The sequence below is a fragment of the Spea bombifrons genome, chromosome 10 (assembly GCF_027358695.1).
Source record: "Spea bombifrons isolate aSpeBom1 chromosome 10, aSpeBom1.2.pri, whole genome shotgun sequence".
NCBI lineage: Eukaryota > Metazoa > Chordata > Amphibia > Anura > Pelobatidae > Spea > Spea bombifrons.
The window spans coordinates 220,123-247,130 of record NC_071096.1 but is presented as its reverse complement, the minus strand read 5'-3'; the positions used below and the strand labels follow the sequence as shown (position 1 = coordinate 247,130).

Below are 27,008 nucleotides of genomic sequence, written 5' to 3'. Positions count from 1 at the left end.
CTGGGTTCTGGAGATATTAGCCGGATATATTTACCTCCAGGAGCCGGTTTTATTACAGCGGCTCCCGAGCGCGTGAACGGCGAGGAGTGTTTTCAGTACAGAAAATAGAAACGTTTAGGGGCCATTCTGGGCTCAAACCGCAGATTGTATCCTCTGCTGCCGGCCGTGCCCAGCTTTCTGCACCCCCCCCCGCGCCCAGCTTTTTGCGCCCCCCCCCCGCGCCCAGCTTTCTGCACCCCCCCGCGCCCAGCTTTCTGCAAACCCCCCCGCGCCCAGCTTTCTGCACCCCCCCCGCGCCCAGCTTTTTGCACCCCCCCCCGCGCCCAGCTTTCTGCACCCCCCGCGCCCAGCTTTCTGCAAACCCCCCCCGCGCCCAGCTTTCTGCATCCCCCACCCCCCGCGCCCAGCTTTCTGCACCCCCCCCCGCGCCCAGCTTTCTGCACCCCCCCCCGCGCCCAGCTTTCTGCCCCCCCCCGTGCCCAGCTTTCTGCCCCCCCGTGCCCAGCTTTCTGCACCCCCCCCCCGCGCCCAGCTTTCTGCATCCCCCACCCCCCGCGCCCAGCTTTCTGCAACCCCCACCCCCCGCGCCCAGCTTTCTGCACCCCCCCCCGCGCCCAGCTTTCTGCACCCCCCCCCGCGCCCAGCTTTCTGCACCCCCCACCCCCCGCGCACAGCTTTCTGCAACCCCCACCCCCCGCGCCCAGCTTTCTGCACCCCCCCACACCCAGCTTTCTGCACCCCCCCCCGCGCCCAGCTTTCTGCAACCCCCACCGCGCCAGGATTTCCCTGTCGGGTCAGATGTTTGTTCACAAAACAAGAATCTGATGCTCTGACAACAAATGATTTCCGGACGGGGTGACGGCACCAAAATATTCAGCTTAAAGAAACACATATTGTGTAATGAGCCATAACCGCGCACACGTACCTGTGTTCAGGCAGGACGCCTTGAGTTCAGGTATCTCTCATCCAAAAAGACTGCACCAGCTCACAAATAGTTAAAGCTTCTAGAATCAGGAGTGTTTGTAAAATACAAATAATTTTCTCTTAATGAAGTAATCAATGGGAAGCCCAATCAGAGCGCAGACGCCGAAAGCCTCTCGTTGCTGCTGGAAACGCTTTGAACCTGAAGAGTTCCTGGTTTTTTGTTTCAGGAGAGTTGAGGAGCTTTACGGAAGATCGTGATAAAAGCAGAAGGGAATGATTCGTTTCTGTCTTATCAGGACCAAAACACTAAATCACAATAAATGTGCTTGAAGCTTAAATAATTTAAGTCTCGGAAAAGAACGTTTCGCTGAGTCTAGCACTTTGCAGCCTTTAATAATCCGCTTGCTGTTATTTGCCAAATCCCATTTTCAGATTAAACAAGTTCTTTTTATGTGGCTACAATGGTGGCCGCCGATGAATGCAATCGGGAAAAGCCTGAATTGTTATCTAAATTGTGTTTTCAGTCTGCGATTGCACGGAGCCCGTGGATAATCATAGCGGTGACACGAGCCGAAATCCACGCAAGAAAAGCACAACTAAGAAGTTCAATTCATTAACCCCCCGTTAGGCCTGACCTGCGGCCAAAATCGGGTTTCCGTGTAACAGTAACGAGAGCAAAAACGGCGCAGGTCTTCGGGACAATTAACCGGTTATGAGAGCAGATGGTTAGCGATATAAATATATATAAATATATATAAAGTGCGCTCATGTAATAAATAAATATATATAAAGTGCGCTCATGTTATAAATAAATATGTATAAATATATATAAAGTGCGCTCATGTTATAAATAAATATAAATATATATAAAGTGCGCTCATGTTATAAATAAATATATATAAAGTGCGCTCATGTTATAAATAAATATATATAAAGTGCGCTCATGTTATAAATAAATATAAATATATATAAAGTGCGCTCATGTTATAAATAAATATAAATATATATAAAGTGCGCTCATGTTATACATAAATATAAATATATATAAAGTGCGCTCATGTTATAAATAAATATAAATATATATAAAGTGCGCTCATGTTATACATAAATATAAATATATATAAAGTGCGCTCATGTTATAAATAAGTATATAAAAAGTGCACTCATGTTATAAATAAATATAAATATATATAAAGTGCACTCATGTTATAAATAAATATAAATATTTATAAAGTGCGCTCATGTTATAAATAAATATAAATATATATACAGTGCGCTCATGTTATAAATAAATATAAATATATATAAAGTGCACTCATGTTATAAATAAATATAAATATTTATAAAGTGCGCTCATGTTATAAATAAATATAAATATATATAAAGTGCGCTCATGTTATACATAAATATAAATATATATAAAGTGCGCTCATGTTATAAATAAATATAAATATATATAAAGTGCGCTCATGTTATAAATAAATATATATAAAGTGCGCTCATGTTATACATAAATATAAATATATATAAAGTGCGCTCATGTTATAAATAAATATATATAAAGTACGCTCATGTTATAACTAAATATATATAAAGTGCGCTCATGTTATAAATAAATATATATACAGTGCGCTCATGTTATAAATAAATATATATAAAGTGCGCTCATGTTATAAATAAATATAAATATATATACAGTGCGCTCATGTTATAAATAAATATATATGAAGTGCTCTCATGTTATAAATACATATATATAAAGTGCGCTCATGTTATAAATAAATATATATACAGTGCGCTCATGTTATAAATAAATATAAATATATATACAGTGCACTCATGTTATAAATAAATATATATACAGTGCGCTCATGTTAGAAATAAATATAAATATATATACAGTGCGCTCATGTTATAAATAAATATATATACAGTGCACTCATGTTATAAATAAATATATATACAGTGCGCTCATGTTATAAATAAATATATATACAGTGCGCTCATGTTATAAATAAATATAAATATATATAAAGTGCGCTCATGTTATAAATAAATATATATACAGTGCGCTCATGTTATAAATAAATATAAATATATATAAAGTGCGCTCATGTTATAAATAAATATATATACAGTGCACTCATGTTATAAATAAATATAAATATATATACAGTGCGCTCATGTTATAAATAAATATATATAAAATGCGCTCATGTTATAAATAAATATATATACAGTGCGCTCATGTTATAAATAAATATATATAAAATGCGCTCATGTTATAAATAAATATATATAAAGTGCGCTCATGTTATAAAGACGTCTTCCTTGGAAGCCAACAACAGACGTCCGACTGAATATGCCGGGGTTTTAGTTCCTAAGACTGCGATCCGGTGGCATCGTGAAGACCCCTTTAGGGTTATCTGTCATGGAAGCCCCAGAGAGCCGACTGTCCTCATAAAAATACAGTATGGTTCATTAAGATCTACAGTATGGAGAAATACAGTATGGAAACATTAAGATCTTCACCCAAAAAATAGACAATGATCAGCTTAGGGTCTGGGGAATAAAGTCACATAAAGAAACCCCACGGTCACTTTCCGAAGTGTATGCGGGTTCTTCGGGGTGGGTGAGCGTCCGTTTCCCACCGTTTCTAAAACATTCAGTAAACTTGGATCCTTAACACGTGAGCAGCCGATGGCACACGTTTACGCTACAAATAACCGTGTTATTAGACGGCATCCGCTGCGATGTGTCTGAGCTGATACAGCCATTGAAGAGTCACACGATTTCCATCTGTTAAAGCGACGGGATCTCCTCAACAGTTTGCTTCCCTCGTTGTGTGAACCCCAAAGCGGTTTAGAGGTTTATTCTACAGAAGGAGGCTAATCTGCTCTAAATTCACACCAAGGGTCAAATCCAAAATAAGAAGCAGAAATAGCAAAAGCCTCCGGATCCAAGTATGGCCAGAAACAAATGCACTGACCAGGAGCATGCCCGGAAATATATATATATAGAGAGAGAGAGAGAGAGAGCGAGAGAGAGAGACAGACGTGATCACCTAGCAAGCCCCGGGGGTCTGCAGCCAACGAGCTCCAGGTGATCTGGGCAATCCAGAAGCCGATGTCAATGGGGGGGGCAGAGAGCAGCGACCCTGAGCCACCTGCTGATACCTCCCAGCTCACCGGAGGATTTGAGGATTGTCTGCGTTCGCCGGGACGGACTGTCAGCTTCTGTTCATTTGTGCCGGTTTTGCTAAGAAGTCTCTAATAATCAGTTTTTTTACGATGAGATATTACCCATTAATTATGTTGCTTGGCGAATGTGTCTTTTCTGCCTTGGTTGGGATAAAATGTTATTACAGTTTCCATAATCTGTAGAGAGCTTTACGGCTTTTACCTGACGCTCTGACGATACTTTATTACCGGCTTCTTAATGCGGCTGGAAGGTCAGGGCTGGTATCCCAACTAAAATCATTATCACGCCTGTGTCTCTCGTGCGTCTCTCGTGCGTCTCTCGTGCGTCTCTCGTGCGTCTCTCGTGCGTCTCTCGTGCGTCTCTCGTGCATCTCTCGTGCGTCTCTCATGTGTCTCTCGAGGGACGTGTTAAGAAGGAGATTTCAGATTTGGGAAGAGAATCTGCACGTTTTTTTCGGCGCTCGAGACATCGTATAAAGTCATATCTTTAAATTCACTCAGCCTTTAAATGCCGTAACTCTAATGAATTTATGAAACGCTAAACGCATCGGGAACGTTGCCCAGAGCAGATTTTTGTAGATGATGGTGTCTCTCCTGTAGGATCTCGTGGCTGGGGCTCTGCTTGTCACCTTTGCTTGCTGAGCACGCTAACCCGCTTGCCTGGGGATTGGTGCGTCGGGTGCAATACGCTGCTGCGATGGCAGCTTTGTGATACTTTCAGCACCACCAGAGACCAAGGGAGCTGTCAGAGCACATTAGCAGCATATGCACAGACCCACAGTATGAGAAGTGCGGACGCTTCCTCGTACGGTATATACATCCTCAAACCTAATGACACATCCTTTCCCATTGTGCAGAGCTTTAACCCCTGCTAATGTGGAACAGCTGGCAGACAGCAACGGCCAGGAGGGGAAAGGGCTGAGACCGCAGCTGTCGCTGGAGACAGCACCCCGATACATGGATCAGTGCTGGAGACAGCACCCCGACACATGGGCCAGTGCTGGAGACAGCACCCCGACACATGGGCCAGTGCTGGAGACAGCACCCCGATACATGGATCAGTGCTGGAGACAGCACCCCGACACATGGGCCAGTGCTGGAGACAGCACCCCGACACATGGGCCAGTGCTGGAGACAGCACCCCGACACATGGGCCAGTGCTGGAGACAGCACCCCGATACATGGGCCAGTGCTGGAGACAGCACCCCCATACATGGGCCAGTGCTGGAGACAGCACCCCGATACATGGGCCAGTGCTGGAGACAGCACCCCCATACATGGGCCAGTGCTGGAGACAGCACCCCGACACATGGACCAGTCCTCGAGACAGCACCCCGACACATGGGCCAGTGCTGGAGACAACACCCCGACACATGGGCCAGTGCTGTAGACAGCACCCCGACACATGGGCCAGTGCTGGAGACAGCACCCCGACACATGGGCCAGTGACAGCAGATGGCTTAGTGATATAGTAATATGGCACCGTATACTCTGGGGCACGTAGCCAGAATCTTACAGATCACTAGAATTTTCGAACTTGTCGATGAACCAGGAGCAGCCAACCCTTTCAGTTAAACCCAGAAAGCCAGACCCTGGCGGCAGATCAGACCCCTTCGGCCCCATCCAGTCTGCCCGTTTTTCCTGAGGTTCTGCGAAACGTTTCTGATCCCTGACGCCGTCGTTTACACGTTAGTTACTGTCCAGCGATGTGCAGATGCTTATTTGGAAGGTGCCTGCGATTTATAACGCTTGTATTTGATTTATAACCTTTGCGTTTGAGATTATTTGTGTTCTGTTGTTTTCTGTAGGATTTACGAGCGGCCGATTGATGCTCCAGACACAAACCTCTCTCCTGGAAGCAGCTTGTGGATTGGGCAGCGGAACAGGAAGCACGGCTTCTTCAAGGTAAACCTGAAAATGGCCTAAAAGCAGATCCTATAAATAAAAGATAATAATAATAAATCTGGCGAACCTTCAGAACATGCGGTAAAGACTGGATTTTACCAAATGGTCATTTGCTGAACTCTCTACTACATCTAAAAGCCAATAATCATAATAATTGCACACAATGACCTATTAGTATTATCACTGTTATTCCTGCATAGTGAAGTGAATTCCAGATGTTTACGGCCCTCTCTGTAGAGAACACGTTCCTTCCGTAGATGGGATCCATGTTTCCACTGCCCCTGAATATGCCTCTTAAACACAAACTCAGCTTGTTCAACCTTTCTTACAACCCCAAAATATGAATTTGCATATGTGATTATTTCCACTTTTTCCATATTATGAGACAATAGCCGGGGCTGCGATTATATCACTGAAGCCTCACGTGATTTCTTTTATTTAATGATGTTTTATCAGAGGATAGGTATTCTTTTTCATGGCGCCATTTAAACCCCCAACACGGGTAAATTGTTTATAACGAATCTTTAATCTCTTTCTGATGTTTGTATAAGAATGCAAAAAAACAGAATGTTGCAGAATCTTGTGATACCCCTTTTTATGGTTTTTTTTGTATGAAAGGAGATTTTTTTGGGGCGAAAGTGATGTATTTGAGTGAATGTGACAGTTTCCCAGAGTGTTTATTTTCTTGTAATTGATATATTTTTGGCCTCACTGCACCTTGCTATATATTAATGGAGATGTAAGCGCCGTATATCATGCAGCCAAAAATCTTTTTTAATAGCGTGATTTTTTTCCGTATTTAACCATCAAGGCCACATCTACGAGTTCTTCACATCAAAACATAATTCATTTGCGAGAAGCGGCCATGTGATTGCAATATTCGGCATGAAATTGGCAGGAATTTCCATTATCGAGATGAGCGCCTCGTCATTCACTTTCCTCTTAATGTATTCCGTACCGAAGCCGATAATGCGGCCGCTGTTTAGAAGAAGCTTCCCGGGTTCCTCTCATGCAGATAAAACATTCAGTTATTAAAGTGCGATGGGGCCGCTCGGGTGCCGGAGTCCTCTGACTGATGCAAACCCCGCAGCTAATATATAGGGGTCTCTCCTCGCTACGTTTGTTAACATGGCAGCTGCGGGCGTCCTCTGCTAACGCAAACGTGGTGGGTTCAGTGTGTTTGCTGAGGCCACGCCGTGGGGCGTTTCATGTTAGTAAATTCATCTATTTTCACACTGGATATAACGTGTGTGGCCCCCCGGAGACGAGTTAGCGCTCCGAGTGCCTGTTTCCCGCTGTGCATTCACTGTTGGCTCTGGATACGGTAGCCGACACATAAATCTGCAATTTATTTCGCCTCCTCGGTGCCATTTCCCCACATTACGATATTAAGAGGCTGTTTTGTTTTTTGCTTATTTCCAATTTATTTTATCTCCATCTCATAAAAGGAAGCAAAATCTGTTAACAGAACCGCGCGAGCGTCGCAAGGAGATGAGATATTTCTCTGGCTTTGTTCTCACCGAGTCGGCACCGAAGAGCAGTCATTTTATACTGAAAATCATGTTGGGGGCGAATAAAAAGCATCTCGCAGACATCCGGCGCTCTCTTTACTTCTGTTTAAGTCAGACACGTTGTAGTTTATTCTGTTCTCGTACCAGGAGGGGCTTTTGGAGGAAGGTGGCCGAGAAAAAATATTTAACACTTAAAATTGCACTGTCTGGGCTCCCAGGGGTCAGTTGGTCTGTCTGGGCTCCCAGGGGTCAGTTGGTCTGTCTGGGCTCCCAGGGGTCAGTTGGTCTGTCTGGGCTCCTAGGGGTCAGTTGGTCTGTCTGGGCTCCCAAGGGTCAGTTGGTCTGTCTGGGCTCCTAGGGGTCAGTTGTAATTGATTTAAAGCTGCTGTTCCACTCAGACAAAACATAAGCTTCTCTATGCAGTCTGTTAATGACCTCGGCTGAGCCGGGATTTTATTCTTTCCTTCAAGGTCTTGTCACAAAAACAAAACCCCTGTCAGAATTTGACTTGATTAAAGAATTACTTCTGGGAAGGTTTCAGGCGTTATCTGGGAACGGTGATTCTAATGTGGATTTAATTAAGTTCAGTCGAGCAGGTGGAACTGCAGCTTTAAAGTGCCAGGTGCTAGCCGCTAGGAGACGGCTTCCTGAACGCTCGCCGCTAGGCATCAGTCTGAAGAGATGCTTCGTGTTACCGTGGATTTCTCTTCTCCCCATCAATATTTGATACCCAAACGGATGGAGAGCGGCGGCGTGTTAATGATTTCCTCGTGTTTAAGGGAACGTCCCATGAATGATGAATTGCGCTCTGTCTGTAAACGCCAGGACGTGTTATTTAGGGAAATGTTTGACTTTGAAATTAGTTTTTTTTTAATCTCATTACATGCAATGGTGTTTGCAAAGCTCTTCATGTGAGTGCGGTACCGAGGGGTTAATAAGCACATCTGGTGGAGTCTGTGAACCCGGATTATAGAGAAGAGGCTGTAAAGTGTTTGCAAAATGAGTCTTAAAAACATGAAACGTATATTTCTCTCTTGGCTGAAGGCTGTCAGGTCATAAAATCCATCATCGCCTTTAAACCTGCCCAAAACAGGCCATGGGGAGCAGTCCCCCCCCCCCGGGGCGGCTGTGCTGAAACTCATAATGGGGGTTATTCAAGTCACGTCAGCCTCCGTAGTGTATATTCCCGTATATTCCCATATATCCCTGTATATTCCCAAATATGCCAATATATTCCAGTATATCCCTGTATATTCCCAAATATTCCGATATATCCCTGTATATTCACATATATTTCCGTATATTCCCATATATACCTGTATATTCCCCGTATATCCCTGTATATTCCAATATATTCCCATATATTTCTATGTTTCCGTATATTCCCATATATTTCGATATATCCCTGTATATTTCTAAATATCCCCGTATATACCTGTATATTCCCGTATATACCTGTTTATTCCCGTACATCCCAGTATATTCCCGTAGATACCTGTATATCCCAGTATATTCCTGTATATACCCCTATATCTCCGTATATCCCTGTATATTCCCGTATATCCCTGTATATACCCCTATATCTCCGTATATTCCCGTACATACCCGTTTATCCCTGTATATTCCCTTATATCCCCGTATATCCCTGTATATTCCCGTATACACCTGAATATTCCTGTGTATTCCCGTATACACCTGAATATTCCCGTATATTCCCGTATACACCTGAATATTCCTGTGTGTTCCCGTATATACCCGTATATATTCCCGTGTATCCCTGTATATTCCCGTGTATCCTTGTATATCCCTGTATATTCCCGTATATTCCCGTATACACCTGAATATTCCTGTGTATTCCCGTATATTTTCCCGTGTATCCCTGTATATTCCCGTGTATCCTTGTATATCCCCGTATATCCATGTATATTCACATATATACCTGTATATTCCCATATATCCCTGTATATTCCCGTATATCCCTGTATATTCCCGTATATCCCTGTATATTCCCGTATATATCCCTGTGTATTCCCGTATATCCCTGTATATTCCCGTGTATCCTTGTATATTCCCGTATATCCTTGTATATCCCTGTATATTCTCATATATCCCTGTATACCCCCGTATATTCCCATATATCCCTGTATATTCCCATATATCCCTGTATATTCCCGTATATACCTGTATATTCCCGTATACACCTGAATATTCCTGTGTATTCCCGTATATTTTCCCGTGTATCCCTGTATATTCCCGTGTATCCTCGTATATTCTCATATATCCCTGTATATTCCCGTATATCCCTGTATATTCCCGTGTATCCTCGTATATTCTCATATATCCCTGTATATTCCCGTATATCCATGTATATTCCCGTATATCCCTGTATATTCCCGTATATCCCTGTACATTCCCGTATATATCCCTGTATATTCCCGTATATCCCTGTATATTCCCGTATATCCCTGTATATTCCCGTATATATCCCTGTATATTCCCGTATATCCCTGTATATTCCCGTATATATCCCTGTATATTCCCGTATATCCCTGTATATTCCTGTATATCCCTGTATATTCCCGTATATATCCCTGTATACTCCCGTCTGTTCCCAGCCTCATATAATCCTCTGGGATGCGGTTCTATTAATGTTCTCTGCTGTTGTGTTAATGCTAATTATTAAGAACTATTATTAATTCATTATTACTGTTTATTCGAATAATTAATGTTACTTTGTTTCCTTCTGCCAGGGAGTTATTCAAGACGTGAAAATCATCTTTGCGCCCAACGCCTACTTCTCACAATGTCCCAACCTCAACCGCAGTAAGTTGCGTTTGCCTCGGGAAACCCGTTCGAATCGTTCAGCAGACGGACGTCTGACTTCGTTTAAATTCTAAATAATGTTCTGGAAAAGTGTGTGCGTCGCTGGCGGTGAATCCGCGGCTCTTCACGTCTGTGCTTCTCGGCGGCCTGGATCGGAATAAGGGGACTCGATCGTGGCCGTTGGTAGTAAAAACCCCGTTTGGGGTTTAATTCCACCATTTTTACGTTTCTTCCCTGTCTTTTCTTTTGGAGCTTGCCCGACCTGCAGTGATTTCTTAAGCCTGGTGCAGGGGATCATGGACCTGCAGGAGCTGCTCGCAAAAATGACGGCAAAGGTACGTACCACGCATACGTGGGCTTCCCCTGGGAGTATAGAACACACCAGACACATAGTTCACTTTTTATAGTATTTTCTCCCTCTTCATTATCGGCCGAGTTGCTGTTTATACTTCAGATCCACAATTTCAGGGACTAAAACTGGCTTATTATTTAACCCGTTCAGCGCCTGAGTTTTGGTGATCCGTGGTCATCACTCCCAGGCAGTTTTCCTGCGGGATTTTATTAGGTCCCATGTTCTGTGGAATAATATTTCTCCCACTCGGAGACTTTCCACGCTCGGTTCCGGGTCCTGTTTATGAAGTGAATTACCCCGCAAACAGGGTGGCAAATTTGTATTTTCATCAGTTTCAGCCACCGCTGGAAAGCGGGACGTCGTTTGTTCCCTGATAATTGTTCCCTGATAGCCCCCGTCGGTTGCCCCGGACTAAGTCAGCTTTTTGCATCATGTTGCTGACCGTGAAAACAGTTTAATCAGAAGCAGCTTCGTTAATTATTCATCATTACAAGATAAATCACTGCGGGTATTTAAAGGCAATTTTATCCTGTAGAAACTGCTGTTTTTATCCCTTTAAATACCACCCCGTGGACGGATTTGTGGTTGTACTGAAGGTCACGTGACCTCCATGAAATGAACCAAAATCCATCCTACTGTTGACAGATTTGAATAAATCTCTGGCTGCCTAAATAATGACTTTTTCTTCTAAATAAACAGCGGGTCCCGCGTCTCATTTCTAACAGACAGAGTTAGATGGAGGAGCCATTCGGCCGGTCTATCTTCTCACCTCCCCTGCCCGTTACCTTTCTCTTCACCGGTTTCTCTCCTGATGCCCTTCTTTCTGCCCTTGAGCAGCCATTGTATGATGACCCCCCCAGTGCCGGGTCACCCCTCGCAGAACACATTGCGTTTGCTCTTTCCGGGTTGGTTATTAATGGTGGTGTTTCTGGTCTGCAGCTGAATTACGCAGAGACGCGGCTCAGTCAGCTCGAGGGCTGCCATTGCCAGAAGACGTGTCAGGTGCACGGAGCCATCTACAGGGACCGCGAGTCCTGGGTGGACGAGGATTACTGCAGGAACTGCACCTGCAAGGTGACCGATGATCCCTAGCTGACCACAGAAATGACATTTTGAGTTAAAATGTTGGAATTATATGAGTTATTATTGTGTTTTTGAAGTGATTGTAGTTAAAGAACATCTACACAATGACTGCGCTGCTAACAGCCCCGATGTTCCTGCTGAGAGTTCCTCTCTGTTCTATAAGAGGCCTCCAGGTGTATTGAATGTATTACGTGACATCGCATACGTGTAATACGTGACATCGCATACAGAATACAGATCCTCCAGTATTTATCACATAAATGTATCTCCTCGAGCTAGATGGAGTTACAGATGTCTGTGCTCTGGGCTCACGTTGGTTGATCGCTGGGTCCAGTCCCGTGATGTTCTGGTTATTCTGACCCCGTGTTCCTCTTTCCCGCAGAACGGTGCCGTGGAGTGTCGGAGGATGCTCTGCCCGACTCTAAACTGCTCGTCGGATTCCCTTCCAGTCCACGTCCCCGGCCAGTGCTGCAAAGTGTGCAGGCGTAAGTCAGGAGCCCTTCCCGCGGAAATCACCGCTCGGCGCAATCTGTTATCCGTGGCTGACGCCTTCAGGGGGTTCCTGATCACACACACAATATCTACAATGCGGTTCGTATGATCCCTGCCGTGGGCTTGGAACCGACAATCATCCCCTGTATTACCTGCATATGTTCGGATTTGTCGGACTTATCCCTGGGAATCTACCTTTCCCTGTTTAATTACTCGGTTCAAGCTTTCTCTGATGGGGTCACCAGATAATTGGCGCTAAAGCATGTGGCAGGTTGTGGAGGCGACGCCAGCCTCTTCCGCTGTTGGTTGGGGATCGACGCTGGCAGTTGTAAAAAGAGATGAATTTCAGGATGTGTAAGTTCACAGCGCTGCGCATGAAGACTTCCCTGATAAGGAAGGTTTATATTAAAGAGTACAAAGCTTTGTGTCAAGGGTTTGAGAGAGATTCCATCAATAGAAAACAATCTGTGTGCTCGCTCTCTGGTGTAAGCGTACGTGGAACGGCAGAGATAATTGCGGCAGCCGGCAGCTGCTTATTGATCTCTCTTGTCTGAACTCATAAATTGCCGTCTCCGAGCCGGGTGGGCCGCGCAGCGCTTTGTACTTTGCCGTTTACTTTTCTGGGGCCAAAGCGAATGAGCTGATTTCGGGGGGTTATTGGATTGCTTTCTAAGTCGGTTTATGTGCTTCTCCCGCCAGTGTGCCTGCGCTCAGGACACGAAAGCTTCCAGCGCTACAGATAATTAAACCAAGACTGAGATTTCCCCTCCAGTCTTACAGCTTCGAAGCGGCTTTCTCTGGGGATGATATCTGCAAGGGATTTACACGGCTGGGCTTTTATATCACAATCTGTGGTTGGAGGCCGCGCGGATGGCTACGTCTTTCCTGCCCGGGGCTTGAAGAGCTCGGGCTGGTTGGGGTCCCAATGTGTTTGTTTCACTCTATTGAAAATATTATCTTTGTCACATTGTGGATACATTGTCGTCACATTATTGTCACATTGTGGATACATTGTCGGTACATTATTGTCACATTGTGGATACATTGTCGTCACATTATTGTCACATTGTGGATACATTGTCGGTACATTATTGTCACATTGTGGATACATTGTCGGTACATTATTGTCACATTGTGGATACATTGTCGGTACATTATTGTCACATTGTGGATACATTGTCGGTACATTATTGTCACATTGTGGATACATTGTCGGTACATTATTGTCACATTGTGGATACATTGTCGGTACATTGTTGTCACATGGATACATTGTCGGTACATTATTGTCACATTGTGGATACATTGTCGGTACATTATTGTCACATTGTGGATACATTGTCGGTACATTATTGTCACATTGTGGATACATTGTCGGTACAGTGTTGTCACGTGGATACATTGTCGGTACATTATTGTCACATTGTGGATACATTGTCGGTACATTGTTGTCACATTGTGGATACATTGTCGGTACATTGTTGTCACATTGTGGATACATTGTCGGTACATTATTGTCACATGGATACATTGTCAGTACATTATTGTCACATTGTGGATACATTGTCGGTACATTGTTGTCACATGGATACATTGTCGGTACATTATTGTCACATTGTGGATACATTGTCGGTACATTATTGTCACATTGTGGATACATTGTCGGTACATTGTTGTCACATGGATACATTGTCGGTACATTATTGTCACATTGTGGATACATTGTCGGTACATTGTTGTCACATGGATACATTGTCGGTACATTATTGTCACATTGTGGATACATTGTCGGTACATTGTTGTCACATGGATACATTGTCGGTACATTATTGTCACATTGTGGATACATTGTCGGTACATTATTGTCACATTGTGGATACATTGTCGGTACATTGTTGTCACATGGATACATTGTCGGTACATTATTGTCACATTGTGGATACATTGTCGGTACATTATTGTTACAAAGTTAATTGTTCAGGTTTTACAAGGACGGAGTTAGTTGGATTTGTTCGCAGGAGAGGCTTGCATAGAGAGAGGTTCCGGTAGAGGGTATCTGGACACGTTTTTCTTACATCCAGTTTTACTCTGACGCGGGTTGCTTGTCTCCTGTTTATATTTTACGGGCAATCCTAATGTGCGATTGTCAGGGTGCCAGTGAATCAGGACGGAGGCAAAAAGGCACTGGTGAAAATGTTTATTAAAAAAAAATAATAACAAGAATCCAAAGCATAAGACAAGCGGGTGGTCGTGGATCAAGCCAAGGTCAGGAGCCAGAAATCCACGTAGTCCAAAATCAAGCAGGAATCAGCACCAAAATAGGAGTCAGGCAGGCCGGGTCATACACTGGACTCACTCACTCACTCACTCACTCACTCGTCTGGAACCACAAAAAGGCAACCAGCAACTGAACCAGCTGGTTAATATAGTCACAGCCTGCAGGAGGAGGAAAGCCAGTACAGGTAGGCCGAAACCCTGACAGCAATGCGGTGACTTTATTCTGGGATGTGGCGTGATTAGGAGAAATAGGAGATACTGTGCTGTGATCAGGAAACTATTTCTAAAGGCTGATGTTTTTACTTGAAGTTTATCATTGGAACCGGTTAAGTCTTAATGTTAACAAATAAACCTCCTTACTTTACAGCAAAATGCGTTGATGGTGGAAGGGTTCTGGCAGAGGGCGAACGCATCCTGGCAAGAAGCTGCAGAGAATGTATGGTAAGTCTGGATCTCTTTCCTTTCTGGATATTCCCCGGCAGCGCGCAGCGTTTTTGGATATTCCCCGGCAGCGCGCGGCGTTTCTGGATATTCCCCGGCAGCGCGAGGCATTTCTGGATATTTCCCGGCAGCACGTTGCGTTTCTGGATATTACCCGGCAGCGCGCAGCGTTTCTGGATATTCCCCGGCAGCGCGCAGCGTTTCTGGATATTCCCCGGCAGCGCGCAGCGTTTCTGGGTATTCCCCGGCAGCGCGCGGCGTTTCTGGATATCCCCCGGCAGCGCACGGCATTTCTGGATATTCCCCGGCAGCGCAAGGCGTTTCTGGATATCCCCCGGCAGCGCGCGGCGTTTCTGGATATTCCCCGGCAGCGCGCGGCGTTTCTGGATATCCCCCGGCAGCACGCAGCGTTTCTGGATATCCCCCGGCAGCACGCAGCGTTTCTGGATATTCCCCGGCAGCGCGCGGCGTTTCTGGATATTCCCCGGCAGCGCGCGGCGTTTCTGGATATCCCCCGGCAGCGCGCGGCGTTTCTGGATATCCCCCGGCAGCACGCAGCGTTTCTGGATATTCCCCGGCAGCGCAAGGCGTTTCTGGATATCCCCCGGCAGCGCGCGGCGTTTCTGGATATCCCCCGGCAGCGCGCGGAGTTTCTGGATATCCCCCGGCAGCGCGCGGCGTTTCTGGATATCCCCCGGCAGCGCGCGGAGTTTCTGGATATCCCCCAGCAGCGCGCGGCGTTTCTGGATATCCCCCGGCAGCACGCAGCGTTTCTGGATATCCCCCGGCAGCACGCAGCGTTTCTGGATACGTGTGTCACGTATGCAGAGTATGTAGGGATAAGTGGTGCAGGACTGGGGAGCTTCGTAAATATGTGCTTAATGCTCTCCAATCCTCGGCTTCAAATCATTCTGCAAAGAGCTGTCACAATAATTATTGGAAGAGCGGCATTGTTTGAATAATGAATAAAGGATAATTTACGTGGCAGCGCGGATATATAAATAATAACCCAATTTATTGCAGGGGATAATAATATGTACTTTAACAGCCCCAAACTTTGTAAAGCGTGTAATCATTTACCGGTCAGAGGCGTACGCGCATGTGGGGGGCTCATATAACATGCGGATGGAGCCGAGCTGTGGGGTCCGGAGGACGTTTGAATGTCGGGTTCTGTGCACCCATTATGCAGTTTTCACGTCTTTTGGAGTTCTGATAATTCTAGAACGATTTATTTCCTATATATATAAATATTTATATATAAATAATAACCCCGGGACACGATCAGCAGTCTAATCACCGCAGCAACATATCGAATGTCTCTGCCGATTGCTATGGTGATAAGACGGCTGTCAAACTTTGCACCAGGAACGCCCGCTGGGTATTTCTCTCCCAAACCGATTTAGTTTGGATTCTGACGCGGTTTCTCTCTACTTACTTACAGAATGGAGTCCTTGAAAGGGTTACGGAGCCCTGTCCGCCGCTGAATTGCTCGGAAGATGACTGGGTCCTGCCGGACGGCAGCTGCTGCCACGTGTGCCGAGGTGAGGAGCTTCCCGACGGTTGGTGATGGACACGTCAGAGAAACGTGTCTTTACTGAACACGGATAGGAGCAGCCGGTGGATTGTAAATCACCAAGCCCATAATGAGGGCTATTAGCGGGCAGTAAGGGCTTCACGGGGTATTAACCATTCCTCCCTCTCTTGAATGGTCGCTTCTCATCACTTTCTTAAATAATTTATCTGATTTCATTTTTCCCCTAAACATGAACCAAAAAAATGATGAAAAGCTGAGGCTAAATACAGTAAAAAATCACAGGACTCGGAGTCTCACGGGATGAACAAAACCTCCGCTCGGTCATAGAAATCATAACGCAGCCGTCAGGGAGAGACGGGATTCTGCATTCAATGTCTTTAGCTGCCACTGTAAGCGGTGCTTCTGTTTCCGTGTAAGCGTGTTATTGAACCCGTGTAATTGAGCCCGTGAGCCGTGGTATGTGGATCATGTGAATCTTTTCTGCGCTTCGGCCTTTGCCATCAGGACATTAATCTGCTTTTCCTCGGAACCCCGTCATTACAAGTGTTTGTTCTGCGTCAGGTTCAGACAAACTATTATAATTCTGGAATATTCTAATATCTAATTACACACACTGTATAAAATCAACCACCTATCCGGGATAGAACGGGTGGCGCTGGGATAGGACGCTTGGTACTGGGATAGGACGGGTGGTACTGGGATAGGACGGGTGGTACTGGGATAGGAGGCTTGGTACTGGGATAGGAGGCTTGGTGCTGGGATAGGACGGGTGGTACTGGGATAGGAGGCTTGGTACTGGGATAGGAGGCTTGGTGCTGGGATAGAACGGGTGGCGCTGGGATAGGACGCTTGGTACTGGGATAGGACGGGTGGTACTGGGATAGGACGGGTGGTACTGGGATAGGACGGGTGGTACTGGGATAGGACGCTTGGTACTGGGATAGGAGGCTTGGTACTGGGATAGGAGGCTTGGTGCTGGGATAGAACGGGTGGCGCTGGGATAGGACGGGTGGTACTGGGATAGGACGCTTGGTGCTGGGATAGGACGGGTGGTACTGGGATAGGATGCTTGGTGCTGGGATAGGACGCTTGGTGCTGGGATAGGACGCTTGGTGCTGGGATAGGACGCTTGGTACTGGGATAGGACGCTTGGTACTGGGATAGGAGGCTTGGTGCTGGGATAGGATGCTTGGTACTGGGATAGGACGGGTGGTACTGGGATAGGACGCTTGGTACTGGGATAGGAGGCTTGGTGCTGGGATAGGATGCTTGGTACTGGGATAGGACGGGTGGTACTGGGATAGGACGCTTGGTACTGGGATAGGAGGCTTGGTGCTGGGATAGGATGCTTGGTACTGGGAGAGGACGGGTGGTACTGGGATAGGACGGGTGGTACTGGGATAGGACGCTTGGTACTGGGATAGGAGGCTTGGTGCTGGGATAGGACGGGTGGTACTGGGATAGGAGGCTTGGTGCTGGGATAGGACGCTTGGTGCTGGGATAGGACGCTTGGTGCTGGGAAAGGACGCTTGGTGCTGGGATAGGACGGGTGGTACTGGGATAGGAGGCTTGGTGCTGGGATAGGATGCTTGGTACTGGGATAGGACGGGTGGTACTGGGATAGGACGCTTGGTACTGGGATAGGAGGCTTGGTGCTGGGATAGGATGCTTGGTACTGGGAGAGGACGGGTGGTACTGGGATAGGAGGCTTGGTGCTGGGATAGGACGGGTGGTACTGGGATAGGACGGGTGGTACTGGGATAGGAGGCTTGGTGCTGGGATAGGACGCTTGGTGCTGGGATAGGACGGGTGGTACTGGGATAGGATGCTTGGTGCTGGGATAGGACGCTTGGTGCTGGGATAGGACGCTTGGTACTGGGATAGGATGCTTGGTACTGGGATAGGACGGGTGGTACTGGGATAGGACGGGTGGTACTGGGATAGGACGCTTGGTGCTGGGATAGGACAGGTGGTACTGGGATAGGAGGCTTGGTACTGGGATAGGAGGCTTGGTGCTGGGATAGGACGCTTGGTACTGGGATAGGAGGCTTGGTGCTGGGATAGGATGCTTGGTACTGGGATAGGAGGCTTGGTGCTGGGATAGGATGCTTGGTACTGGGATAGGACGGGTGGTACTCTGCCAACTGTAAAGTTTGGTGGGGGAGGGATACCGGTCTGGGTCTGTTTTCCAGAGGTCGGGCTAATTACTTCCAGTGAAGGGAAATCTTATTCCTTCAGCACCAGGACATTTTGGCTCGGCTTCCAGCTTTGTGGGGACAGTTCGGGGAACCCTTTTCTATTCCAGCGGCCCCGGCACACAAAGAAAGCTTCTTAAAGACACGGTTGGATGAGTTTGGGGTGGAAGAACTTGGCCGGCCGCACAGTGCCCTGACCTCAACCCCATCGATCCCCTTTGGGATGAACTGGAATGGAGATTGCGAGCCGGGCGTCTCATCCAACATCAGCGCCTGACCTCACAAACGCTCTACTGGATGAACGGGCAAAAATCCCACAGAAACTCCCCAAAATCTTATAGAAATCCTTCCTAGAAGAGAGGGAGCCGTTATATCTGCAAAGGGGGGACCGACTTCGTATTATTGTTGCTGTATTTAGAATGTGATGACATCAAAGCTCCTGTGGGTGTAATGGTCAGGTGTCCCAATACTTTTGGCCATATAGTGTATATATAATCTATCAGCCAGCAACCTATAGAATAATAATAAACAGAAAAAGGAAAAAATCACAGGTTTAATGACGAAAAAGCCAGCAGGACAGAGCCCCCCGTGCATGTTTTGGCAGTTTAAACCTTTAACAGAGGAGGCTGTCCTTTGCCCAAATGACGGTATATAGGACATGGAGGGATATGATGACGTGGAGGGCGTTGTTTTATGGATTAAATCGCATACAGTGCGTTTGGGTGATAGAAACGTGTAATACCCCGAGCCTGCAGAGATGACAGGAGCCGTGCTCGTTACCTCCAGGGGTATGTTTGTGTAATGCTTGTTCCAGGCAGGGAGAACGTACACACTCGTCTCGTTCTCACCCATCTCATCTCTTCTGTCTTTCTCCATTGTTTTCTGTTTTGTCTCGCACCTCATTCCCATGTCTCTCCTTTCTCTCTCTTCTTGTCTCTCTGTCTTCCTTTTGTCCCCCTTTCTCTGCCCTCCTCTCTTTCATTTTCTCTCCATGTTCACCCGCTTGGTGTTATAACGAGCCCTTTGCCCATTACACTCACCCCATAATATATGAGTCTTTTAGGCTGAAGTCGCAAAGTGTCTCTGACCTCATACCCGGGGAAGTTGTCTTGCATCATTCATTAATGTCGCACTTTCTTCTATTTTGCTCTCGATAAAGCCAGGCGTAGGCATGTTTACAGTAAATAAAATATTTCACATCTGACAAGAGGTGCTGATTGTCTCCGTGAGCTTGTGTGTGTTGACAGAGTATAGTTTAGGTGAAATAATCTGATTGTGAAAATTGTGTTTGCAAAATAAACCAAAAAACAGCTCATCGTTATCATTTCCTTCGCCAGCAATAATGTGAGACCTGTTAGACTTTCTGCGGCCTTTGATTTGATTTCCAATGGAGACACGATGGCGACCCCATGGTTTACTCACGGGTCCCTCAGCAATGTCATCCACAATCTGTCCCCCAGAGAAATAGTGCCTCTCTAGATGTCTCGCCAACAGTCCATGTTCTAATTTCCCCAAAGACCTCGAAGTAGGACCTCTCTAGATGTCTCGCCAACAGTCCATGTTCTAATTTCCCCAAAGACCTCCAAGTAGGACCTCTCTAGATGTCTCGCCAACAGTCCGTCTTTTCCTTTCTGCTGCTGAGGACCTTGAGAGCGTCCTTCTCGCTTTCTTACCAGGCGTCTGCCTTGCTTTCTCTCTGTTTGCCCCTGGGGTTTCAACAAATAGTTCTCTCTGTCCTCCAACATGATCCGTTTCTAGATACTTCCCCCAATGACGGCAGCAGTAGTGCTCCTCGATATCAGGCAGTAGCATGTTCTCCGCGCTGGAAACGCTAACCCACCGCCTCTGTTCATCCTTCTGCTGCGGTTCCATGGAGCTTAATGTTCTCCTGAATTTCTTGGGGAATTTTTGTTCATAAAAGCAATACTTTTCCATAGAAATTGAACACGAATGAGTCTTTTCTGGCTGCTCGATACTTTTGACAGACCTCGCTGAAATAATCCAGCAGAAAACAAGGCGAGCGACAGAGACGGGTCAGGCGAGAAGGGTTTGGAAATGGGTTTCGTTCAATGTATGACCAAGAATATGCCAGATAAATGTCCCCGGCTGGAATTGGATGTAATTGTAGCCATGGCGTCACTCACTGGTCCTGTGCATCAAATCACAATCTGAGATTGTTATTTCTATTTGTGAATTCTTTGACTGCATATGAAGTTACTTGGTTAATTGGACAGATCCAGGTACAATTCTAGCGAAACAGGCATGCAGCGTTATAATAATCATTATTTTTAGCATTTGCTTATTCAGTTGTGGATTCAAGAAAGGCTCTATTTTTGAGGCAACATTCTTCCTGCTGAATAAATGCAGGTATTTAGAAAGGGTTAAAATGCAAGAATTCACAAGCACAGAGTTCAGTTTACTGAGCGCAGGAGACGCTTCTCAGCTCACATCTTCTGTCTGAAATTACTTTATTGGATTAAAGCTTCATTTATTTCCAGATTTCTGAAATTCTTCCCTGTTCTGTAATTTGGGAATTCAGGGGTTAATTTGCGTGGCTCTCGCGCGTGTAGAGTCTATACGCCGAAATGATTGCGTATGTTCAATTTGTATGTAAAGCAGCTCGTCTGGCGCAGCAGCAGCGGATGTTATGATGGGCTTCGATGGCCCACCGGAGCGGATTGTCGGAAGATTTCCCCTACAATATGATTTTGTATTAATGGAAGCTCATGCGTTCTGCCCCTCATCAGCCGATGTTGCCCCTTTATGGGACGTATAGAAGCGGACCCTGCCCAGTCACTCCGGTAGAAATGTAACGAAGAATGAGATCTTTCAGCTCGGCTTTACCCGCGCCTGCTGGGTCCACGTGAATTCCGTTTGTTCTAACCCAGAATTTGGTAGAAATGTAGCTGATTTGGGCTCGCTGACCCGTCCGCTCCATGCGCGGCTCTGGGCTATTGGAAGAGCTGAGAGCAGCCATGTCACTTGGGCTTTACATGCAGTACCGATGTAACATGTTACACAGCACAGCATTAACCTGTTAGCAGCCGACAAAGGAACGATCGTACGTTCTATAAAGACAATCCCCTCGCTTTTCTTCACAATGAATAGATCTGAAACATCAGATCATTTAACTCCTTTAGCCTAATTTATATGATTTTCTGCAAATTCCGACATTCTTGTCCTAGAGGGATGAGCTGGGAGTCCTTGCAGTCGCTGTTTTCAGACTGACCTTATTCTGCTTTCATGAAATATAACAAGACGGGCCGTACGTGTAAAAGGATGAGAAATCCAGCGCCATGCGTTATATTGGAAGTAGCCCTCGATCCGGGGTGGATGGCCCTGATAAACGACCCCCGTGGCATTTTCCGGAGTCCGGTCGCATTACCCAGTCCCGGGGACTCGCTGGTGTCTCATTCTGATGAAGGGGGGGGATGTTTGAGCCCCCAGATCTAATGACAGAATTCGGCATAATCTTGGATAAGATGTTTCTCGTAACATCCGCGTCTTAATAAAACAGAGCCGATGGTTCCTTGCAGCATCCGAAGAGCTTCGCATTTAAGATGAATTGTTACGTTTTACTCTTTGCTCCGTATCCGCAGAGTTCTAGCGCTCTGTCATAATGGAGCAGAAGCCTGAACGGAGATCTAATCGCTGGGAATTTCTTAATGTGACTTTAAGTTATTTTTATTGTTACTGAATCCAGAGGCTGCCAGCTGTGAGCTCCCGACCCAATTCTAACATTTCTTTAGTAAAAAGAAATGATGTTTTTGGGGGCATCTTTGGTAAATGACATGTAAATTAAGATCATAGCGAGACTACGAATGAAGCCTCTGTTTGTGCAGCGAAAGCTCCAAAACCATCACAAAGCCACGTACATTCCAGTCACTGAATGTGGCGGTGACCCCATCCGTGTTTGGAGACACGTGTCACGCTTACCTCTGTGCAGCAAAAGATCCCATTTATGTTCTTGGCTTTTAATAGCAAAATATTTCAGATCATCGTCCTCAGAGGACTTTGTGGGATCTGCATTTGGAGAATCCAGATCTTATTTCACCAGCTCCCCGCCGGCAGAGGAAGCAAAGACCCCTTATTTATTCGCTGAGACCCTCACCTGCACCGGCAGTTTTTTATATGTAGTTTATGTTTATGTATGGAGGATCATTTTGTTTATTGGATAAAGCCCTCTCGAGACCATCGCGGTTTTATTATATTGTTTTATCTTGTAGGGTATGACTTCTGTGCAGAAGGACCACGATGTGGGGACAACTCTCAGTGCAATAACTGGGACACGAAGGCTACCTGTGAGTGCAGAAGTGGCTACACACCCATCCAGGGCGACCTTGCCAATTGTGAAGGTAAATCTCTATTACTTTGTATCCTCACTAGCTGGGTATAAAAGGGCATGGCGGTGATTGCATGAAGGTCTTCTCCAGTCCTTAGTCCCGGACGTTACTGATGATGGTTTGTGCAGCTCATGCTGCGTTCTGGAGTTGGATTTGGGAATGGCTAAAGGTAGTCAATACTGAGGAAAATAAGCGGAGAGCTTGCAGGCTGGGGGCCCCGGATTTGGAGGTCTCGCGTGGGCTGTGCGTTGGTCTGTGGTGGTGACAGCTACTGCAGAACAAAGTAAAGGCTCCAGGCACTCAAGGGTTCCAGCTTAGGCAGATTTATTGAAGGAAGACGGCAACAACGTTTCGACCTCACAATGAGGTCTTTATCAAGTCCTCATTCTGGTGACAGCTACTGCAGAACGTGTGGTGAAGCGGAGCTGTCGGTCACGTCCCCCTCCGTGAATGTGCCAGGTACTTCTGGTTCCTGTGGTCTGGTGGTCCTCGGCCTTTGTGTGTCGAGGGGGGGCACATGTATGTGTTGGAAAAATGTTTAAAAGCTGGGGAGCGGGTTCTGTTTCTTGTGTTTATTGTTTATTGACTCAAATCCCAGCAGATTATTTTCTATGACATCGCGAGGAGGCGATGCAGCAGAATTACTGAGAATTAATATCTCGTTGTGTGCCACTGACGGCGGCGCCACGGACCCCGCTGCCAGGAAATTAGGAAGAAATATCTAGTTTGAAGGCATCTTCTTATTTATCTAAATTCAGTCTGCAGAAATGTGTCTGCAAACGGGGGTTTAAACATACGTGGGACCGCCGGCGGATTCTATGTTCTCCATGTACGTGTTGTATGTGTCATGTAGTATGGAAGTGTCATGTGTTCGCGGGAAACGTAATTCTCTTAGACTTTCTATGAGCAGAACCAGAATTCCAGGCAAATGACCCCAAAGGGATGCTTTTTACCTGTTTTTAATACCATTTCAGGGTGACACGTTTCCGGTGAAAATAGAGAACGTTCGCAGCTCTTGGCTGCCATTGTTAGAAAGATTCTGATATATGTCCGGAATATCCTTTATGCGCCGTCAGCTGAAAATGACAGCTTTTATAGGTGAACAATAATTGAAAATGCCAAAGTTTACAAAAAAATACCGTCTCAGAGCCACGGATAATGTCAGCGTTTCAATTAAATGTGCATTGCAGGTGAAGACACAAAACACGCGATTGTAACACGCCACGCAGAACCGCTGCTGATTGGCCAAGCGAACAACTTCGAAATGATACATGAACGAGATATCGGCATCGCTTAGTACCCTTCCCCCATAATACCAAGACACCTCATACGTGTTATGGGAGATGTATGACATCATCGCCACATGCTTCACGTTGCATGTGAATCCCGACGTCTCTTAACACATTAGTTTTATAAAAATGATATTAATCAGATTTTTCTTATTGTTTTTTCTCCCCGGCCTGCGTGTTTTTATCATTTATAAAATATGTCATGGATGAAAGTCCGCAATTTACTTTCTTCTTAACCCTGTTAAAGCGCTTTGTTATCCAGCGGAGAGCGGACGCATTAAACAAATTGTCTGCCTCATCAAAAACCCGCAGTGGTTACAATAACTCCCACAATCTCAGCCGAAAGCAGCTGTGGAGTGTCCCACATTCACTCCGTATGACGCGGAGTGTCCCACATGCACTCCGTACGACGCGGAGTGTCCCACATGCACTCCGTACGACGCGGAGTGTCCCACATGCACTCCGTACGACGCTGAGTGTCCCACATGCACTCCGTACGACGCGGAGTGTCCCACATGCACTCCGTACGACGCGGAGTGTCCCACATGCACTCCGTACGACGCGGAGTGTCCCACATGCACTCCGTACGACGTGAGTGCATGTGTTCACCTTTCACCTGCTTCTGTAAGTTTGGTGGCCGGTTTTTCCGCGCGTTTCACTTTATCTTTGGAGTTATGGCGGCTCGGTTGATATCAGTGAGCCCCATATTTTATTTCCACTCTGTTATCTGCGGCTATTATTATCATTCAATTAAAAATGTCCGGAGTACTGGGAGGCCGTCGCCTGTCACAGCGCATGTATATAATATATATATAAATAATATATGTATCTCTGCCACCGCTATGCTCACGCTGCGCTTTTATACGGTTTCCTAGAAAAATGCTTATTTCTACCCTGCAAAAGCAAATGAAAGTCTTATCTTTACCGGCCTCAATTTCCCATCCGCTTCCCATTACCCAGCTCACAAATCCCACTTTCTGAGCAACGCTGCAATCTCCGGCTTCTCATCACGGGAGCGGGGATTCTAAAAGTGCGGAATCAGCTACAGGCGGCCAGAAAGAACCGAACACAAAGGGCGCATTTTACATTCTACTGACATATCTTCTTCACCATGAAAGAGATCATTCTGTTCACTTATTATTATTATTATTATTATTATTATTTATCCAGACGCATGGATTAAGGGGATCCTTCTATTCACTTATTATTATTATTATTATTTATCCAGACGCATGGATTAAGGGGATCCTTCTATTCACTTATTATTATTATTATTATTATTATTATTATTTATCCAGACGCATGGATTAAGGGGTTCCGTCTATTCACTTATTATCATTATCATTATTATTTATCCAGACGCATGGATTAAGGGGATCCTTCTATTCACTTATTATTATTATTTATCCAGACGCATGGATTAAGGGGTTCCGTCTATTCACTTATTATTATTATTATTATTATTTATCCAGACGCATGGATTAAGGGGATCCTTCTATTCACTTATTATTATTATTATTATTATTATTTATCCAGACGCATGGATTAAGGGGTTCCGTCTATTCACTTATTATTATTATTATTATTATTTATCCAGACGCATGGATTAAGGGGTTCCGTCTATTCACTTATTATTATTATTATTATTTATCCAGATGCATGGATTAAGGGGTTCCGTCTATTCACTTATTATTATTATTATTATTTATCCAGACGCATGGATTAAGGGGTTCCGTCTATTCACTTATTATTATTATTATTATTATTATTATTATTTATCCAGACGCATGGATTAAGGGGTTCCGTCTATTCACTTATTATTATTATTATTATTATTATTATTTATCCAGACGCATGGATTAAGGGGTTCCGTCTATTCACTTATTATTATTATTATTATTATTTATAATGCAGACGCATGGATTAAGGGGATCCTTCTAAATCATCCCATGCATAATTTCCCTTCATACACTATATTAATAAAAGTATTGGGACCGTTGCAGCAAACATGGGATTGGCTGACACAAGAAAAAGTGCTCTAGAAATTAAATACTGTTAAGGTAGACAAGCCCCCTGGACCGGATGGTATACACCCAAGGGTACTGAAGGAGCTAAGCCAAATTTTGGCCCAACCATTATCACTAATCTTTAGGGATTCTTTCAGCTCAGGCATAGTTCCATTAGATTGGCGTGAGGCAGATGTGCCCATATTTAAAAAGGGATCAAAATCTCAACTGGGCAATTACAGGCCAGTAAGCTTAACATTGGTAGTGGGGAAATTATTTGAAGGGTTGCTAAAGGTATACATTCAAGATCATATCTTGATCCATAATCCAATCCAATTGACAGCCCACGGGAGCTTTTCTAGTAAGATCCAGCCGTGGCATTAAGTGCGAGTCCAGAAGAATATATGGCGAGGTTTTTGTAGCGTTTCACGGTCACGGACGAGGCGCTGGATCTGTATGTGAAGTGTTTTAATGGACGGTTACACGTGGGGGCCGTGGTGTGTTCTGCTTCTGCTGTCTCCTTCCTCTCCTGTCTCTCCCCTTCTACCTTTGCCCTTTCTACGGTGTCTGTCTCTTCCCTTCCTCGTGTGTTGACCTCCTTATCCTTCCAGCTTCTGTCTCTCCCTTTCCTCC

At 45.5% G+C, this 27,008-nt stretch overlaps 1 protein-coding gene across 2 annotated transcripts in view; it reads left to right on the top strand.

Annotated features, from left to right (window-relative positions):
• NELL1 (neural EGFL like 1) overlaps window positions 1-27,008 on the top strand; it is a 158,486-nt gene that overhangs the window by 56,406 nt on the left and 75,072 nt on the right. For both annotated transcript variants that reach the window (XM_053449003.1, XM_053449002.1), the window contains exons 5-12: window positions 5,933-6,029; window positions 10,291-10,363; window positions 10,616-10,698; window positions 11,655-11,789; window positions 12,181-12,283; window positions 14,935-15,008; window positions 16,450-16,549; window positions 22,964-23,092. In XM_053449003.1, the coding sequence (XP_053304978.1) occupies window positions 5,933-6,029; window positions 10,291-10,363; window positions 10,616-10,698; window positions 11,655-11,789; window positions 12,181-12,283; window positions 14,935-15,008; window positions 16,450-16,549; window positions 22,964-23,092 (794 nt within the window). The remainder of the gene's footprint in view (window positions 1-5,932; window positions 6,030-10,290; window positions 10,364-10,615; window positions 10,699-11,654; window positions 11,790-12,180; window positions 12,284-14,934; window positions 15,009-16,449; window positions 16,550-22,963; window positions 23,093-27,008) is intronic.